General features: G+C 47.9%; 1 protein-coding gene across 9 annotated transcripts in view; it reads right to left on the bottom strand.

Moving 5' to 3' along the window:
• The window catches only part of LOC135910875 (testis-specific serine/threonine-protein kinase 1-like), a 371,556-nt gene that overhangs the window by 349,769 nt on the left and 699 nt on the right, over positions 1-21,088 (bottom strand). Inside the window, exon 2 of one of the 9 annotated variants that reach the window (XM_070533486.1) lies at positions 16,440-16,580. The exons of the other annotated variants lie outside the window; for them this stretch is intronic. Coding sequence (XP_070389587.1) covers positions 16,440-16,523 — 84 coding nt within the window. The 5' untranslated portion in view covers positions 16,524-16,580. The remainder of the gene's footprint in view (positions 1-16,439; positions 16,581-21,088) is intronic. 9 annotated transcript variants of the gene reach the window in all.

Genomic DNA, 21,088 nt, shown 5'->3' with positions numbered 1-21,088 from the left:
TTTCTTATTCGGGAGTACCGTAATTGTCTATGATATTTTTCTGTCGATTACATGTGCTGTGAACTAATAAACATTGCAGAAGCATCGCTGGTCGCTCATGCTCTTATGTATCTCAATATAGGTAATGTATCAAAGCAGATTCCTTGCTTTAAACACGTTTGTTTCGAGAGCTCTCTCTGCACATATTACACTTTATGAAGAGGGGATGCTAGGGAACAGCTTAGAAGTTACAGGAATGACATGATACTGGTCATAATTTAAAAATTGAAATAAATTATGGGGTTTAACGGGCCACAATCACTTTCTGATGATGAGGCACGCAGTAGTGCAGGACAAAAAGATAGAAAGTTGGGCGAGTTGGTACGGTAACATGATCTTGGATTGTAGCACGAAATGACACGGACACAGGCTAGAAGCAGACAGGACGAGCGCTAACTCTCAACTAAATTTTTATTAAAACGAAGAACATATATATAAACGTGATTGCGAAAACGGCAGCATAAGAACGTGACAAGGTAAAAAAAAAATACATCACTTAAACATATCAGGAGGGATCGAAGTCAAAAAGGAAACAACAGAAAAACTACTTAGGATTAATACACGTATTGCGAAGATACTGAAATGCGCATTCTAACGGAGACAAAGATGAAAGTATGTTGTTTCCTTTTTGACTGCCGTCCCTCCTGATATGTTTACCTGCTGTCTCTGATGACTTTTTTTTACCTTATCAGGTTCCTATGCTGCGATTCTTTTTCAATCATATATATATATATATATATATATATATATATATATATATATATATATATATATATATATATATGTGTGTGTGTGTGTGTGTGTGTGTGTGTGTGTGTGTGTGTGTGTGTGTGTGTGTTCTTCGTTTTAATAAAAATTCAGTTGAGAGTTAGCGCTCGTGCTGTCTGCTTCTAGTCTGTCACTTCGCGCTGGAATCCAAGGTCATGTAGTGGAAGACTCTGGAAATTTCGATCACCTGGGGTACTTTCACGTGCATCCAAATCTAAGTACACGGTTGTTTTCGCATATCGCCCCCATCGAAATGGGGCCGCCGTGGCCGGGATTCGATCCCGCGATTTCGTGTTCAGCAGCCCAACACCATAGCCACTGGGCAACCACGGCGGGTCATAACTTAAAGCAACGGTTCATTATGGATGTGGTACACATATATGGCCACATAAACATGATGCTCAATGTAAGTGTGCCACTTGCAAGCTTGACTTGAAATGACAGTCACTTTTCAGATAGAAGTGGCATGATGACATACTGGTAATCAATGTCTGTTCTTTATTTCCACAATGATCAGTTGTATAATACTTGCGCCCAGATACAATAACGCATCCCCGAATGACATATGTCACATCCCATGAGCGCTGTGCAACTCTGCCACATGAAATGGAAAACTCATTTACATAATCAGTTAAGGATTGTGCCAAAGTGTTATGCTGTTTCTTGCAGATTTCTTTATCATGATAATTTGCATAATGTGAAAAAAAATACCCTTATGTTCTAAATGGTACGTAGGATACTATATGACAATTCTATTCTTTTTCTGTGTTTAGAGCAGGCTTTCGTGTCAATACATTGATTGGAAGTTTTTTGACAACGAATATTTGAGAGGTACTTGCATGTGAGAAGCGTATGTAGCCTCCCAAAGGCAAGCACGTTGACGAAAGTAGTTTTTGACCATATTACCACAAAACCTTCCCATGGGATTTTTTTTTTTGCGTAAAAGCCAACCACACATCTCTTGGTCTAGCAGATTTATCTTTTATGAGACAAGTCTGTACTGTTTTCCTTGCAACAAGTCTTTTTATATGTGTCTGCAAAACATAGGACCTTCAGGTTTATTTTTTCTGCTGCTTTCATGTTTTTTGGAGACAATTTACTGTGCATTTATGGGAGCTCTTCATACAGCAGCCATTCCTTCTACGAAAGCGTCTTTGAAACGAGGCTCTAAAGTTGTTTATAGACGATTCAAGTAGTTTTTTTTTATCATAACAACTAGCAGCCTTGCATTTAAAACTTATCCTTGTGTCCCCAATAGTTACCTCTCTCTTGCACTAGCTCGTTTAGATGTAGTACCTATATATTGAAATAAATATGGCTTCTACAAGTACTTACGCCGTCGTGTCACTATTCAATATTTGATACTTGCTATGTTTGTTCAATTACTGCTTGAAAAAAATTGGCATTCGCCCACCTCTACTTATACAATGCACAAACATGCACCGAAGCCACAGTTGGCCTATCTGAAGTCTTACTTTGCTGTATATATTTGTGCAAAATGCAGCTTTTCAGAGAGAACTTGATTGTGTTGTTTTCTGTATTCTGTTCTTCTGCCATAAGTATAGTAAATTGATAATTATATTGCAGACAAATACACAGCCTCTCAATGGAACAAACATTTATTGTACACATTAATTTGCACTCTGTTCATCTGGCTTTCCAAATTGTGCTGATTGTGGTAAGCCTATAGCATATATAGAAGCATGTCTACGGAGGTGACCTGAGGGAACGTGTGTAGTGATACTGTGAAGCTAGTTATAGTTCTCATGGCAACGCACCAAGGAAACTTATTGCTTAATTATTATAAAAAATGACAGCATCAGCTAGGCTGTAAGAGCAACAAAAATGATTTGTGCAATGCACCAGCCATACAAACTGAATATAATATGACTGCATACTATGTGTTAGTTTGTATTTCAAGTGATTAAGAGAATGAGATGGGTTAATCATATAGAGTTGGGTAGATCAGGTTTATTCGTTGTGTTAAAATACAGGCTGTGAAGTTAATTTCAAGATGTCTAAGTATTTACGAAATTCGGGAGGGGGCAGTGAGGCTCCCTGGGGAAGCAATACCTCAGTTGTACTGATGGTACGGCTTGACTATATAATTTCATCATTACTTGCTTACAAATATGACGGTTGGTTAGAACCTATGAAATGCCACAACAGCAAGGCAGTAGATCCATCCTTACTACTCAGAGGCTTAAAGAAGGATAAACAGTTATGCCTTAAAGCATATTTTGGTAACAAATATACGCCATGTTAACTTCAGTGGAATGGAAAGAGGTGACTGAGCACAGCCACGCTAATCCAGCATGCGTGCAGGAATACAGGAGAGCCTGGGAGATAATATATGTTAATAGAGCGAACAAGTAGCTGTGACTTGCACGATTCATTTTACTCCTCAGAGAATGCTCCAGTAAGGTTCGTGTAACTGTGCGCAATACAAGAACGAGCGAACGATTACTTGTAATACATGGATTTGCATGGCAGAAGAGAATGTGCACCCGAATCACCACTACGCGTTTTTTTCCATTTTATGTTCAGCACAGTGTGTGAGTCACTATGGCTTCTTAACTGCAAAATTGTGCATTCCGTTGCACAGTGCTTATGGGGCTATCTGCATTCGTTTGACTACTTATAAAGTGACTGGATATTAGAACACGTCCGCATTGCTGGTTTACGCAGAACATATAGATACAAGGCAGAAACACATTTAAACAACGCGCGCAGGTTAGTGCGCCTCCTCAAGAGGATAACGGCGTATTGGAGGAAAAGACGAAATAATGGCATGTGTTTTGGCCGCACGCACTCGCATCGCGGGTGGTCGTTGTCGGCGTCTACAAGAAGGAGACGAGGGGACGCGACGCTCGAGAGAGAAGAAGGCCTTCCTGATCTCCCGTTTAGAACGCGGGAGGGCTTTTTATTTACCCCCAGGGCACAAGTTAGCCCACAATAAATAGTTTTATCTGGACTCTCTTAACTGCCCGTTACAATTCTGGTGGAGGTGCTGGTAATGATTTCCAGCTCAATTCGAGTTGGAGACAGCAGCCCCGAACCACGCCATCTCAGACCCAACGAGCCTACGCCTGTCCACCAGCGCACGAGCCGTCGCCTACGTGGTGAGCCACCCGACTTTCCTCTTTTACCGGAGCAAACTATAATAGCAGCAGCGGACAATATTGAAATGACATGCCAGACAGCCCAGCCCGCATCGTTGTTGATCAGCCGCGAGCGCCCGAGCCTATTCACGGCGACGCCTTGGAAGACGCCAAGGACTGGTTCGAAGGCTTCAAGCGCGTCGCTGACTACACTGGATGGGACGAAAACCGGAAGCTCCGCAACGTTTACTTCGCGTTGCATGAGTGTGCGCGAACGCGGTTTGAAAACCACGAAGCTGTCCTCCGATCGTTGGATGACTTCCGACGGAAGCTGTTGGCCACGTATCCGAACACAGACCGCCGCTAAAGATCTGAAGCCGCTTTGCACGCAAGAAGCCAGCGAAACAACGAAAGCGTGGCAATGTATCTCGAAGATGTGTCCCGCTTATTCTGCCAGACGGACCCGAGCATGAGCGAGGACAAGAAGCTTCGACACCTGATGCGCGGTGTGAAGCAGGAGCTTTTTGCTGGTTGGGTTCGCAGCCCTCCACGCACCGTCGCCGAATTCCGCTCCGAGGCAACTAGGAAAGGAATCTTCAACAGCGTGCGAGACTCTAACCGCGATATGAATGTCGCCTCTATGGATGCAATGTCGACAATGTTCAGGAACAGCGTCGAGGTCTTACGAGAACTCATAAGATCTGTGGTTCGAGAAGAGCTCCAGAGGCAACAGCTTAACAACGGTCCCACAGCGGTCTCTTCGTTAGCAGAAGTGGTTCGCCAAGAAGTGAGACAAGCAGTCCGCGAACAGCACCCGCCAGCACAGCCGCAAGCGTCGTCACCAGCACGGCCGACGGTATTGTACGCCGAGGTACTCAGAAGATCACCGGGACGTACTTTCGTCGCGGCAACCGCACATGTACCCGAACCTCGGTTCTTGAAGTCTCCGCCGGAGACGAGATTAAAGAAGGCCGGCATATGGCGCACTCCTGATAAAATCCCGCTGTGCCGCCACTGCGGCGAAGCTGGTCATCTCTACAGGTTGTGCGAATACCGCAGAGTGGGAGTTTAGGGTTTTTCCGTAAACGATCCTTGCCCAAGAAACGGTGAACGCCCTTTCGAGATCCAGGAGTATTTGTCAACGCGCCAAAGCCCGCAGACTTCACAGTAACAACAACGTCGGTCAACAGTACCGTTGAGGTATCGATCACCGAGCCCGCGTCCATCCTTAAGCTCCCCAAGGCGACGCCCCCAAATCCCTCGTCGGGAAAACTAATATCGGCAACCTGTGGAGGTGAGGCCGCTGTCGACGCAAGAACGGAGAATCCAGCGCTGATTCTGAAATATAACGATGGACGCGAGAGCAGTTGCGAAAAGTGTGAAGTAGCTTCCGATTTACGTGTGCCTATAGACGGCTGCGAAATTACTGCTTTAGTAGACACAGGCACAGACCATTCCGTTATGAGTAAAGTACTTGCCGGAAGACTGAAAAAAGTGCTGACTCCTTGGAGAGGACCGCAAATTCGAACCCCCGGTGGACACCTTGTCAACCCGGTGGGCAGGTGCACTTCTAGAATGGGAATACGTGGCTTTACATACGTCGCCAGTTTCATTGTACTATCAGAATGCTCAATGGATTTAATTATTGGAATGGACTTTTTGCAGGCGAACGGTGCAGTTATCAACTTGCAGGAAGCCTGTGTGTCGTTCCCAACGAAGCACGCCATCGCGGCGCTTGAGTGTGAAGACCAATTCAATGCGCTTCAGATTATACACAACGTCACGATACCCCCAAGATCCAGCATAGGTGTCGGCGTAAGAAGCACCGTATTCAGTGACTATAAAGGATTAGCAAACAGTAACACTGGGCTCTTACTCGAAAAGGCGATCTGTATGGCAAAGGGTCTTGTTCGGCTTCGTGACGGGTGTTCAAATGTCTTCCTGTCTAATTTTGGAAATGAAATCCAGCATGCTGCGAAGGGAACCATCATTGCCTGCCTAAACGATTTTGAACAGATTACGGATTTGAGCCCTTCCGATGCTGCACTACAGGAGTCTGACAACGTAAACTCCGGATTCGCCTCCGTGAACATCGAAGCAGCACTATCCCTTAGCCAGAAGCAGCAAATAGAGAACCTTGTACGACAATTCGCCTCGTGTTTCTCAACAACATCGCTAGTCCAGAGAACATCCATCGCCAAGCACCGTATCATTGTCGACGAAGCCGTGAGGTCTATTTGCCAGCATCCCTACCGAGTGTCACCGAAGGAGAGAGAGATCATCAGCAAACAAGTCGAAGGAATGCTTAGAGACGACGTAATTCTACCATCGACCAGCCCGTCGGCTTCACCTGTGGTGCTGGTAAAGAAAACGGATCAGACCTTGCGCTTCTGCGTTGATTATCGGAAGCTAAACGTCGTCACAAAGCGGGATATCTATCCACTTCCGAGGATCGATGACACCCTCTATAGACTGCGGGATGCGAAATTCTTTTTCTCTCTCGACCTTAAAAGCGGATAATGGCAAATACGTGTGGACGAACGGTATCGTGAGCAGACGGCATTCGTCACACCAGACGGGCTATACGAATTCAAGGTACTTCCGTTCGGCCTCTGTTCCGCACCTGCCACCTTTCAGCGAATGATGGACACTGTGCTCTCCGGGTTAAAGTGGGAGTCCTGTCTGGTTTATCTTGACGATGTCATGATTTTTTCTACCACCTTTGCTCAGCATGTGGAATGACTAAGGACTGTGCTCAAAGCTATTAGTTCAGCAGGGCTGACGATAAAGCCACAAAAATGTCACCTTGGCTTCCATGAACTACTTTTCCTCGGCCAAGTGATTAGCTCCGAAGTCATCCGTCGTGACCCTGAGAAGACCGCAGCAGTAAAAAAGTTTCCTACACCAAGCAACAAAAAGGCCGTTAGGATTCCTAGGACTTTTTCGAAGATTGCCGAGCCGTTAACGTGATTACCGAAAGAAGATATGCCTTTCGTATGGCACAGTGAACAAGAAGATGCATTCAATGAACGGTGACGGCGACTTGAAAACCACCCAGTCCTTGCGCACTTTGATGAGGAAGCGGAAACAGACATCCATACAGACGCCAGCAATTTAGGAATCGGTGCCGTCCTTGTTCAGTGGGAAAACGGAGAGGAAAGAGTGATTGCATTCGCTAGCCGCACTCTTTCGAGGGCTGAAACCAACTATTCAGCCACAGAAAAAGAATGCCTGGCAGTACTATGGGCCATAGGAAAATTCCGACCATACTTATAGGGTAGACCATTCCGAGCAATCAGCGACTATCACTCATTGTGCTGGCTTGCAAAACTGAAACATCCTTCTGGACGACTTGATAGATGAAGTCTGAGGCTGCAGGAATACGACTTATCGGTAGTGTACGAGTCAGATCGCAAGCACAGTGACGCTGGTTATTTATGACGTGCGCCGGTCGAATCGGCTCCTGTGAAAGGTGGACGCGAATGCCGAGTTGCTTCTACTCATCAGGCACCTCGAGGGACACGCCGTCCATGTTCCGCGAGTTTTCTGCCGGTGATTGTCATCGTATGTGATGAGAAATGGCGTCCTGTACAAAAGGAATTTTGAGCACAGCACAGAGATATTTCCACTCGTCGTTCCTTCAGTCTTGCGATCCGAAATCTGAGAAGCCTGTCACGATGACCCATCAGCAGGACACCTCGGAGTGAGCAGAACGTTCGCCGAATTCATGCTAAGTACTACTGGCCAAAGCTATTGAATTCAGTACAGCATTATGCACGAATATGTTGGGATTGCCAAAGACGCAAAACACCTCCATTAAAACCCGCAGGCCTCCTTCACCCAATAGAACCCCCACGAGCCCCGTTCGGTCAAGTAGGAATGGACTTGCTTGGTCCCCTTCCGTCATCCTCATCAGGGAAACAATAGACTGTAGTAGCGACGGAATACCTAACCCGTTATGCCGAGACATCCTCTCTAATCAGTGTAACCGCCGTTGAAGTGGCTAAATTCCTTGTCACTATGATAGTAGTATAACACGGTGCCCCTGCAAAACTATCACGGACCGAGGAACTTCGTTCACAGCCAATTTGACGCTATCCATCATGAAACTGACTCATACCAGACACAGGAAACCAACTGCCTATCATCCTCAAACAAATGGGCTAACCGAGCGATTGAACAGGACGCTGACCGATATGTTGTTAATTTACGTAGACATAGAGCACCGTACATGGGACAAGATCCTACCCTATGTGACATTCACCTACAATACCGCATTGCAAGAGACCACTCAAGAAACGCCATTCCAACTTGTTTTTGGACGAACAGTTACCACACCCTTGGATGCAATGCTGCCTGTCAGTAACAGTACAGAACAGAACCCTGGCATCAGTGATGTAACACAGAGGGCCGAAGAAGCACGTCAGCTGGCGCGACATCGCATTCAAGAAAGGCAACGCATCGACGTGGACAGATACAACCTGCGGCGAAGGGAAATTGAACATCCACCATGCGACAGAGTATGGGTGTGGACTCCCGTGCAGACGCGCGGCCTGTCCGAAAAGCTTTTGCGCCGTTATTTCGGTCCTTGCCGAGTACTTCGCCGAATCAGTCTCCTGAACTACGAATTTACGCCAGAAGGGGAAGTGAGCTCATCACGATGCCGGCGTCGCACAGAAACTGTACACGTGGTCAGACTGAAGCCATAATATGACAGGGAGTGAATATTTGACCAAACATCTATTCTGGGCCATATACCACTTGGTAGGGAAAACAGCTTGTGAACAATTTCGTCGCTTTACGCATCGGGACAATGCGTTTTAGAGGGGGCCTAATGATACAAGGCAGAAACACATTTAAACAACGCGCGCAGGCTCGTGCACCCCCCTCAAGAGGACAACGGCGTATTGGAGGAAAAGACGAAATAATGGCACGTGTTTTCGCCGCACGCAGTCGCATCGCGGGTGGCCGTTGTCAGCCTGTACAAGACGAGGTGACGCGACACTCGAGAGAGAAGAAGGCCTTCCTGATCTCCCGTTTAGAACACGGCAGTGCTTTTTATTTACTCCCAGGGCACAAGTTAGCCCACAATAAATAGTTGTATCTGGACTCTTTTAACTGTCCCTTACAATATTGTGAATTCATCACGAATCTCCAGCCAAGAAACTGTCTGTTGGTTATGGAAATAAAAAATAGCAACAAACATTCCCCCACTTACTTGTGCTGCCCCGCAGATGGTGCTAATTAACTAATGACTACAATGCAAACATTCTGTTCTTTCAGTAGAGGTAGGTGCAAGTTGCACTGACACAATGAACAAGCAGTCATTGCCTACAAGCTACTGCATGTTGGAATTGGCGTTACAGCAGACATGACAGGTCTTCTGCCCTACTTGTGTCTTGTGCACCTTATGCGCCAGCGTTTAATTTCATTGTTGTGTACCTGTTTAAGCAGATACTGATTAAGAAAGGCAAGCATAAAATGACTTATTACGTCAACCATTTCGCATGCAATATCACTGCACCCATTACAAAGCTTATTAGAGAGTTTTAGAACCGGGGTATACAATCGTTGGGGCCCGAAGTTCTAGGAGGCCTCCACGCTTGCGTCCCCTTAATCTAAATCTTTATAGTCGCTTGATAATTTTCGTTTGCTTTCAGATGAAATACAGGTACTATGTACTGTACTGTGCATTAGCTAGCCAGGTTGTCACTACATTAATGACATTTGGACCATTCCCAACTTAATCAAATAACATTACTTTGTTATAACTCACTGATTTCATGCATTCTGTGCAAGCTTCTTTTTATCTAGGGGAAAAGAATAAGAAGAGAATGCATTCATAAATAATGTTGGCAGCAGCAAAGGGTATCAAGACAATCATCCTTGATTGTCACCATTGCTAAGAGACTAAGCATGCCTGTATACACTTTGGCCACAGGCTGTACACAGTTTAAATGCTTATGGAGGTATAGATAAATATTGAAGGGGCAGCAGATAGACCACCCAGGCCTTTCTATATGCATGGGCATTGCTGCCTTGTGTGCCCCGTAAATCTATGTCATCTCTCAAGGCATGGACGAGATAACACTACTTGTATTGGCAGGGACATTTTTAGCCCCAACAATAAATTACATTTAGCACCAACAACGCACGAGACTCACGTAGTGTCTGCGTCGTGGTAAACGCTTGAGCTCCTTGCGAGGAGGGAGCCAAACTGATTCTGCAGGCATTTTCAGTAAAGTGTTTCTCTCTCTCTCATGCTGTTATTACCTGCATACTGACCCTGTAACTGGTTACTGCAACTGTAATTATTGCTGTCATATCTACTTCATTCTTGTTATTCTGTTATATAATCACGTAATTAAATTTTATATGCCCAAATTCTTTATTGAATAAGATTTAGTATGCAACACCTTATACCATGTTCCTATGTATCACATACAGCCCTTCCTGTTGCAATCCCTGATAGAATTCACAGTATCAATTAATGAAATGAAATGAAATGTAAACGTCACGTGATTTCACGCCTATATGGTGTTTCTTTTCAGCAATATGAATAATTATTTGTTTTTATGCAAACGTTCTACCCTTGAAAACGTATCGTACAAGTATCTCTGCCTGAAGAAGTAACTGTGATATGTGCATATCACTAGTATATCTGTCATAATTGTTATCAATTGCTTAAGACGTACGGGTGGGCTAGTTGGTTAGGCATGATGTAATATGGCAGCGCACTTGGAAACAATGACGTAACATAGAATGAACAAATACCAGCGCTGTGTGTTTGTGTTGCACAGCGTTTCTGTACGTTCATTCTGTGTTACATCATTGTTTCGAAGTGCCCTGCCATATTATATTGGCAAGTGTACTTGTCTTTATCGGGCGACACGTTTCACCGCCTAACTAATATTCATATCCAGCTTTTATGGACACGTACCAACTAGTGCCCCAAGTGGGCCCGGCACGAAGTCAGCCCGTTTTCAATGGAACGAGCGGCTTTTTTGCGAATAACAAAAGCTGCAGGTCAATTATTGAAAAAGGCAGGTGACACGCGTGCCTGGAAGACAATCCACATGACCCAAATGCAGTGATCACGCTATGGCACGTAGCAATTTTGTTCCTACAGTGGTTAAAAATTTAGCAATGGAAGCCTATGGAAACGACGAAAATTTGCACTAGATTTTCTGGGCAAGAACGATGCCTGTGATAAAACTATGGCGTATATCGTAATACCCAGTGCAGCGTATGTAGTGCAGACAAGTGAGCCCGACACCGCATTATTTTTACCGGGTAGGATAGGATAGGAATAACTTTAATGAAGTGCCGGCAAACGACGATTTAACGTGTCGTGACGCTGGCCAAGCGTCGACCCGGGGTTATGCCCTACTCTGCACTAGCCCAGTTGGGCCCGTTTGTTGTGGGTCATGAGGCTTGTGCTTCTCGAGCGCACCCCGGGCCTGCTGGACGGCCCATAGTTGTGATTCCTTGTCTGCAGACTGCAGTGCACCTTGTAGTTCTGGCGGATAAGTCCTGGAGGTAGCTGCCGTCGGGAACCTGGCACAGTCCCACATGATATGCCATTGGTCCGCCGGACCCGCTGCACAAACACCGCACAGCCCACTCGGATAGAGCTCTGGGTGAAGCACGTGCAGCATTGCGGGGGCGAGGAGTGACGAGGTCTGTATTTGTCAGGTCAGGTCAGGTCAGGTCAGTTTATTTCCTTAAAGGCCCCTTTATCAGGGGTGTTACATAAGGGGTGGGGTACATCTTGTAACAAAAAATTCAACATGATTTAACAAATTCAACAGTCTTAGGATTACGGCCTCCTCCCGACTAAGTGTCGGGTGGGGAGGCGGCATTGTCCGTCGAGCTAAGCGGTAACACTTAGTTACTTCGGCATAACTGGTCACTCTGTCCTTGGTTTCGAACCACCACACGGAACGGTCACTCTCGGGGGCACGGAAAGTAAGCGCTCGTGCCGCCGAATGAGCCGTCTCGTTGTGGTTCGGTGAGGATGCACACTCGCCAGCGTGCGCCGGGAACCACTTGATACGGACGGTGCTGCCGCGGTCTTGAAATTGAAGCTTGCCGATGATGGCGGCCGCCGGCGCGCATATTCGCCCCTTGGCAAAGTTGCGCACGGCATTCCTCGAGTCGCTGAACACGGTGCGACACTCGGCCTCGGTGATCGCCAGAGCGATGGCAACCTCCTCAGCGTCTGTGGCGTTCGTGCACCGCACGCTCGCCGCCGTTGTCTTGGTGCCGGTAGCCGCCGCAACGACCACCGCCGCGAAGCCTTCCCGCTTGTATTCCGCGGCGTCCACATACCGGGCGTGCGGGTCTTGGGCGTGTTGTTCAGCGAGGGCCTTGGCCCGCGCCTGCCGCCGTTCTTGGTTGTATTCTGGGTGCATGTTATTCGGGATGGGGTCCACGTAAATGTGGGCCCGCGCCTCATCTGTAATCTCGCACGGTTGCCGGCTGGGAGCTTGGGGGCTGTAACCCAGGGACGTCAGTATACTGCGGCCCGTCTTGGTTGTAGAGAGGCGCTCGAATTGCGCGCTGAGCTGCGCCTCGGCTATTTCTTCTAGGGTATTATGGACGCCGAGCTGCAAGAGCCGAGCCGTACTCGTGGTTTCCATTAAACCCTGCGCCGCCTTGTAAGCCCGTCTGATCAGCGTGTTGATCTTGGTCCTGTCAGTGACGTGCCAGTTAAGGTAGGCCGCAACGTAGGCGATGTGACTAATCACGAACGACTGGACAAGGCGCACGAGACTGTCCTCACGCATGCCTGCCCGTCGTGCAGAGACTCGATGTACGAGCCGGATGGCGTCCATTGCCTTGGTGGTAAGCTTGTTGATGGTCTCGTCGTTGCGGCCGCTCTTGTTGAGCAGCAGGCCCAGGACCCTGATCTTGGGAACTTCGGGGATGCGTTGCCCCGATGGAGTCACAATTTTGATGTGATCACACTCGCGAAGAGGAGCGCGCTTCCGTCCCGGTCGAAGCGGTGTGAGGACGAACAGCTCGGATTTGGCGGGCGAGCACATGAGGCCTGTGCCATCAAGGTGCTGCTCGATGGCGGTAACCGCCGCTTGCAGCTGTTGCTCGATGCTGGCGTCGGTGCCGCCGGCCGCCCACAGGGTAATGTCGTTGGCGTAGATCGTATGCCGGACGCCGGTCCCCGCTACTGCCCTCGCTACCCCGATCATGACGAGGTTAAAGAGCAACGGCGATATAACCGAACCCTGTGGAGTACCCGTACTGCCGAGCTTGTGTTCGGGGAGCTTGAGGTCTCCGGCGTGCAGTTCCACCGTGCGGTTGGTCAAGAAGTCTTGAATGTAATTGTAGCTCGTTACCCCCATGTTGAGCCTTGATACTTGTCCTAATATGGCTGAGTGTTTGACTTTGTCGAATGCACTTTGTAAATCGAGACCCAGAATTACTTTGCTGTCTTGTGTCTTGTTGTCGACGATTTCTTGTTTGAGCTGTAACATGGCATCTTGTGTGCTGAGTCTGCGCCGGAAGCCGATCATCGTGTCAGGATAGAGGCCTTCCTTCTCTAGGTATTCCTGCCAACGGTTGGCGACCACGTGCTCCAGCACCTTGCCCACGCAGGACGTCAGCGAGATGGGACGCAGGTTGCCGATGTCCAGTGGTTTGCCCGGTTTCGGAATCAGGATCGTTCTAGCCATTTTCCACTGTCGGGGGAGCTTGCCCGAATGCCAGCATTCATTGAAGTAGTCTGTTAGGGCCTCTATCGAAGCGTCGTCCAGGTTGTGTAGCATCTTGTTTGTAACGAGATCTGGGCCGGCTGCTGAGCGGGTGTTGAGCTCGTGCAGCGCTACCCGTACCTCTGATATGGTAATGTCTCGGTCAAGCCACGCGTTGGGCAGCCCCCCGTACGGCGGGTGGGTTTCTGTTCGCGTGTCTGGCAGATACTTGGCTTCCAGGCTCCTGATAACAGCGTCTTTTCCTTGTTGTTGTGTGATGGTGGGCATGAGGCGGGCCAGGCGGTCTCGCTGGGTTGACTTGGTCTTTGTTTCGTCTAGGAGGTGCCGAAATAGATTCCATGTACAACTGCGGTGCAATTCCCTGTCAGCTCGGTTGCAGATCTCGTTCCACTGTTGACGGCACAGGAGCATGCAATGTTGTTCAATGGCCCTAATTAAGTCAGCCACCTTCTTCCTCAATTTGCGATTCAGCCGGTGCTGCTTCCAACACGCCTGTATCGAACGTTTGGCCTCTATCAGATGGGCCAGGCGGCTGTCCATGATGATGACGTCTTCGTCTGTTTCTATGGTCTTTGTGGCTGAGCGCACTGCATCGCGGAGTTCCGCAGTCCAGGTTTCGATCTCTGTGATGTCTTGTGCTGTGGTGAGGCGCCCTTTACGGAATTCGTCCCAGTCCGTCCACTTATGTATAATGGTATTGCTCCGTAATTGGTTGGGTATCGTAATTTCGAGGATGTAGTGGTCACTGCCCAGGTCGACGCCCGTGTTGTGCCATGTTACTTTGCCCGTGTGGTCATTTTTTATGAACGTAAGGTCTGGTGTGGTGTCTCGTGCTACGGAGTTGTCGATGCGCGTAGGATGCGCGGGGTCCGTGATTAGGACACATGTGTGGTCCAGGGTATCCTGTAATAAGTCCCGTCCCTTGGCCGTGTCCTTCACATAACCCCACGCTCGATGGGTAAAACCGGGTAAAACGAAACGCTGTACTCATGCTACACATATGCACACTGCAAGTGCAGTTTTGAGTGCATAGTGATTAGGCTTGGCGTACCCTGTGGTGCAGACGGCGGCTATTGGCTTGACGAGGGCTCACTGTTTTTGGTTTCGAAGAGGCAATGCCCATGTATTAAAAAAATCATCGCTCCATCTACTTGACTCGGCGTCTTATGTGTGTAGCAGTGCAAATTTTGGAACGGCGAGCTGTAAGGCATTCAAACTTTCAGTTGTTGATATGCCCCTACTGGAAGAGTGGTCGTGCCGCCTAGGCGTGTGAATAATCGAGCATGTTCGAATCGAGCCGGCAGCAGCACCTGCTATATATGTAGTTGTGTCAAGTTCTGGTATCTTGTGTCTTCTCCATCGGTTTCTAAGGCTCGTTTTCTGAAGAAGACGAGCAAAAATATTTCACATTCTGCAAAAAAAAAATGTATTGGAAATCAGTTCTGTATTTTCGTTTAAACCGAGTTGCGAAAACTTTATTTCCTAATAAAGATGTCTTTTTTCTATTACCAAAATGCAACGCAGACCTATTTCACGGTTGCTGCTCTGGTAAAGCTGGAAGTTCGTTCACGTAATTTTTTTTAATTAGCAAGATTGCACTGGATTGTGTATGCGAATGAGATACTTCTTGATTCGACAGAAGCTTTCCAGCGCAACAGACTCAAAAATTCTTACAGTTGTTCTATTCTATCTCCTTTGGTGATCTTTTCCCATAGTTCAAGTTTAAAGAAGGACTGTGTTTTATTGTGGCGAATCCCTAACTAAAGGAATACAACTATCAGAGGAATTAGGCATTAGTAACAGAAAACAGAAGGTACTAAAATCTGCTTCGTACTGAAACGCCTATCGGCCATAGACGAACCTGAATAGCTGAAGATTTTGACCTGTGTCCAGGGTGAATGAGATATCATGGTTCTTTAAGTTGATGGGCTGGTAAGAAGCTCACGATACATTTGTTGTTATGAAGCAGCTTAGTACTTTTCGACAGAAGTCAACGGCAGACAGCACCATTTCAATCTCGTATGATTTATCGAAGTAATTTGGTGAAGACTCGCGCACATAAAGACGTGTCTCCAAATGTTTACAATAATAAATAATGATAAATTTTACAAGCGAAATTATCAGAACTATCGAGCTTCCTCATAACGCCAGAGCGATTGCAGTAATTATTACGAAATACATCATGTTGTAATATATACAGTTTCGTTTAGGGACTAAAATATACGTGGTTTTTTTTTTAGGTATTGTTGACCATCAGCTGTCGGTATACGCGATTGACGACGCTACCCGTTTCACTTCGATCAAGTGTATTTTCACCCGCCATCAGCGCATACGCAAGCACTAAAATAATGTGCACAAAATTTTTCCCCCAATCAAAATGAATGTTCTGAACGTGTACCTCTGTCTGTTTATTCGTTTACAAAGATTTCCACCAGCATAAAACATGCGGGTTGAGGCTCTCACATTATCCCTGCTGCGACCCGCTTTCTCTATTCCCTGCGTCTTCGCCGCGTCACTCTAAGTTACGCAGTGAAGGTATTAAGAGACGACACATGGGATTTCTTGAAATTCAGGGAGCTTTTCCTATTTTGAATAACTAAGCATCATGCACAGCGTTACAAAATCTCAAATGGAAATCATAAAATGAGCTCTGGAATGTAGGTGTTCTCTTAGCTACAAAAGATAGGAATGGCAATTATCTATATATCCAACTACTTGATCCAGCAAGCAGAGAACAGCGAACAAAGTTATAAAAGTAGCTACTCATGGAGTATTTTTTTATAGCGCGAAAGATTATTACCTTTTTTATGATGTCCGCCCTCTCAGCTGGCGTGTCGTTTAGAAGCACACTACAGCTAAACGCCACCGCGTGGTAGTGACGCATGACTCACGCAGTGGAAGGCTACGTGATTCGCCACGTCCGTTGTCCCTTCACGTAGGTCTGCGCAGTCGACGTACGAGACACACAATTGACAGCTTTCGTAAAGCAATATGCGTAGATGTTGCAATATCTTCTTCGTCACTCGCAATCTGCCTCGTGAATAAGTTCCTAGGAAGCGCACACCTCCTGAGCGAAATTTGGGGTGCTACAACGTAGAGCTATTCCAAACTTTTCTATTTCAATTCTGCAATTAGCCCTCCGTGATTGGTCAAAAACTTTTTGCACCACCCCAACTTCGCTTGGCCGTAACGCGCCGTCAAGAAAACCGTGATAGCTCTCCATCGGATATGACATGTACGCACTGATTATGCGGGATTGGACCGAACAAAAGAAAATAGTTTTTTTTTATTCGGCGCCTTTTCGCCATTAGCCCTCGGCTATTGGTCGATAGTTTTTGGGCTGCACCCACTTCACCTGCCTGTCACGCGACTTCACAAAACCGCAAAAACTCGCTGCGTCAAAGTGACGCGAACGCGTTAAAGATGCGTTAATATGCGGAACAAAACTGAATTTTCATCGAAATAGCCGCAGGCTGCCCCGTTCCGAAAGGAATATAATATGGCTGCCGCCGATCGCTCAGGCACTGGCTACTCGCACCTGCCGGAGTGAATGGGTGTATTTGCGTACAATAAAACTTTTTCCGTGGCTATGTAACGTTTTCGAGCACTTTCAACCTCGTTTACGACCTCGTTCTGCTAACTCTTCCTTGCATAGGATCCCTTTTAGCGGCATTCTTAACCTTCCGTTGCATGCCACAGCGATTTTCGACCAGCCACTGCAAGCTAAGCGCACCAATCGCAGACGCCTGCGCCATCCTCTTCATACGGTAGTCGATTTTCAGTGCAGTGGCTCGGCCCCATCGAATCGCTCTACGCTTGAGCGTGCGCCTCGCCTCTGGTCAGCCAATTAAATAAGACAAGCTGCTCACTGTAGGCAATGTTATTCGTTTTTAAAGCAAACAAAATGTCCTCCTATTAACGACAAGAGTGTTTGATTGGTCTGTCTAGCAAACCCTGCGGGTCACCCCCCGATGCTTGCGTAGGCGATTACGCAAATGTGACGTCAGGAGATTGGAACAAACACATATTGGAATAGTTTTACGCTATAAGGCCCTTGATTACGTAGACATGCGATCTGAGCTAGTATATACCGTAGACATAAAAAGTGGATATTTTAGTGTTTTTGCATTGCCACTTCTGGCTTAAGTACAGATCGTTTTTTCATGGGCGTAAAGCTTTTGACACTGTGACGCATGAGGCAATCATCGAGGCAGCTGAGAGGCACGGAATCACGGGCCGCCCCCTCAACTTCGTGCGTTCCTTCCTTCAAGATCGCACTTTTTCCATACGGGTAGACGGAGACGTCAGGAAGGTTTACCCAAGCATAGTGGAAGTCCCACAAGGTTCCATAGTATCACCCCTCCACTTTAATTTGACTATGATAGGCCTGGCTGAGCGACTGGAGGCTATTTCCGAACTGGGCTTCACAATTTACGCAGATGACATCACGTTATGGACTGCATCACAACCAATTGATGAGCAGCACGAGACCCTGCAGGCGGCACATGACGTTATTGACCACTACCTGCCACAAAATGGCATGCGGCCATCTCCAGAGAAGACGACCAATGTGGTGATCCGAGGTTCAACGCAGGACGAAGCAGCCCTCACGCTCACTCTCGCAGGCAAAACGCTGCAGCGAGCAGAAAAATCTGTGCGCGTTCTTGGGATACCTATTGACCGCACAGGCACAGCGGATGCGTGGCTCGCAGACCTTCGTCGGACATGGCACAACACTCTGCACCTCACAAAACGAATCTGTTTCCACAAGGGTGGTGCTGGTACCGACGTATGCCGAAAGCTTGTTACTGCTTCACTGACATCCCGAGTGATATGCGGAGCGCGCTGTTATGACCTGCTTGCTCGGCACTGGAAACAGCTAGAGGTGCTCCACAGATCAGCTCTCCGTGTTATCACAGGGCTCCCGAAACACACACGTGTCGAGGAGCTGCATCGCTATGCGAAGTTGCCTACCCTCCGTGCAACCATCCAAGCATCGAAGGCAGGACACGAGGAACGTCTGAAGCAAACCAGACAAGGCAGGACTCTACTGGCCTACATGGGAAAGGATATAACAACTTTGCCACAACTGCCATCCGACATCTCACCGTGGGATGACATTGCTGTCGTCGACACTACACCAACGCCCCGAAACATGGGCACCCAACATGCGCACCGCCGGGCAGCATTCGCTGCGCGCCATGTGAAGACATTGGCAGACGCACCGCCAAGCCATGCACAAGTGTACAGTGACGCAGCTTTCGACCCACGCACCAGCGAAGGAGCAGTCGCATACCACGTAGTGGGTTCCTGTGAGACACATTCTACCTTTACAACTGCTGATGCTGGCGACCCAACGGACCTTGAACTCCGCGCAATAGTCTGGGCATTAGATAGAGTTTCAAGCACCACGCAAGCAAAACACATCGATATATACACCGAATCCCAGTATGCGCTGCATGCCTGCAAGTCGCGCCACACAGCATCATCGGAAGTACTCCTCGTCAAGCAGGCCTTCAGGCGTGCGGAGGCCCACGGGGTCACTGCAACACTTCATTGGATCCCTGGTCACCTGGGCATCGAGGGAAATGGGAGAGCCCACGAGGCGGTGCGCGCCCTTCTTTCCAACAACGTCGTCTCTCGGGATCCTTCAGAAGCCCTCACAACCAGCACAAGCAACACGACAGATGGAGCTCCGTATGACCCAGACAGAGCTCTGAGAGCAGCAGCCAACCGACGCAAGAGGGAACTCCGTGCGAGTGTGCCCTCAGACCCAGACCCACTTCCAGCGGGTCTTCCCAGGTCGGGGCAGGTGCTGCTGCATTGGCTCCATTCTGGCTTCGTCCTCACTCCGGATGTGCTGGAGCGGTGGCGGTAGTACCGGCCACGCCGGGAAAGACGCCCTCCAGTCACCATCTCCGTCTCCCAACTCCCTTCCATCGCAGGAACCCGGCCATCCCACAGCCTCCGCGGACCAAGAAGCGCTCCAGACGCCACACAGGTGCCCTGACTGCGACATGGTCACGCGGCCATCCGCAGCCCATCTATTTTGGGAGTGCCAGCGACACGCTCAGCAGCGGGACCAACACCTTAGGGCGGTGCGAGTGTCGTCCTACGAGGAGTGGATTAGACCGGCAACTGGCTCGATGGATTCCGACAGGGTCATTCTGGACTCGCTCTTGGGTTTCGCCAAGGACGCACAGCTTCTAGGACGCCTCTGAATACGCCTCCCCCCTCCTATTCCTATTCCCCATTATGGGCCTTCGCGCCATCCCTTAATAAATACATTTTGTCATCATAATCATCATCATGGGCGCGACCATATAGTCGGCACGCTGTCTTGGCCAAGCGCTCCTTCTTGTATGTCAGGTATATGCTCAGCGCTGGTTTTTTGCTGTTTGTTTTCGCGCTCTCGCGGTTTGTCAGTGTGACGTGGCGCCTTCTACGTGGAAAACGGTGCTGCCAGACGTACTGAAGTGGTTCAAATCGGCATGGCTGGACTTTCGGCCGGCGTTGAGGCGGACGGAGCACACAGAGCGATTCGTGCGCGCGTACTTGAGCCTACAATCATCCTCGGTGATCAATTGTGTATTTCTGAAAATTCCATTCACTAATGTGACCTTGTATCAGTATTCTCATTTAGTTCTAAGCCGCGGTTTAGGAGCAATGAAACGTACGCCACGATCGTAACTGCGGGGGTACCGTTCTGCTACGGTGGACGTTGTGCTGCTATACTTTGACAGCCTTTCAAGCTGTTAACTGCAAATTACATTGCGTGGCTACTTGGTTCAGTGCACGTGGTTTCCACCCATGAATAAAAGAGTTTTGTTTAGTAATACAAGCGTATCTTGTCCAGCAAAGCAACCGTTTACAAACTGTTCGAGCATCGTAAGCAGTGGTAGATGCTGGATTACAGATATCGTTGCTCTATATAGAGCATGGTCTAAGCATGCAACATCAAAGTTTATAGACCTATATACGTAGTGCGGCATGACAATGCGATGTCTTATTTCGGCGTTAGCCCGTTTTCTCTTTTTTTTTAGTAAAAGAATGGCAACCGATTTTTTTCCGGTTTTGTTAAACCCTTTCTCTACGACGCACTCACCTGTATTACGGAAACTTTGTGCTCACAAATAGCCGTCGCATTTTTTCATGCGATCCCTTTCGGATATTATGGCTTTACAAGGCAAAAAAGGTAATGTCGAAGCAAATAGCTCATACGTGTATCATCCTGGTTCTCCAACCGCAGTGATGGCTATGTTGAGCAGCACCATTGGCCTCATACAGGACGCTAGCGTAGACATATCATAGTGATATTAGGTCCTCTAGACTGGAAATGCGCGACAACGATGCCAGTGTAGCACATATGCTTGATAGCGTCTGGCGAATACATGTTTTGGGGTTGCCTTAGGTTGGCCGCACACGAGCATGCGCTCTTATGTTTTAGTT

The sequence above is a fragment of the Dermacentor albipictus genome, chromosome 2 (assembly GCF_038994185.2).
Source record: "Dermacentor albipictus isolate Rhodes 1998 colony chromosome 2, USDA_Dalb.pri_finalv2, whole genome shotgun sequence".
Taxonomy (NCBI): domain Eukaryota; kingdom Metazoa; phylum Arthropoda; class Arachnida; order Ixodida; family Ixodidae; genus Dermacentor; species Dermacentor albipictus.
This window is presented reverse-complemented; position numbering and strand designations above follow the sequence as displayed.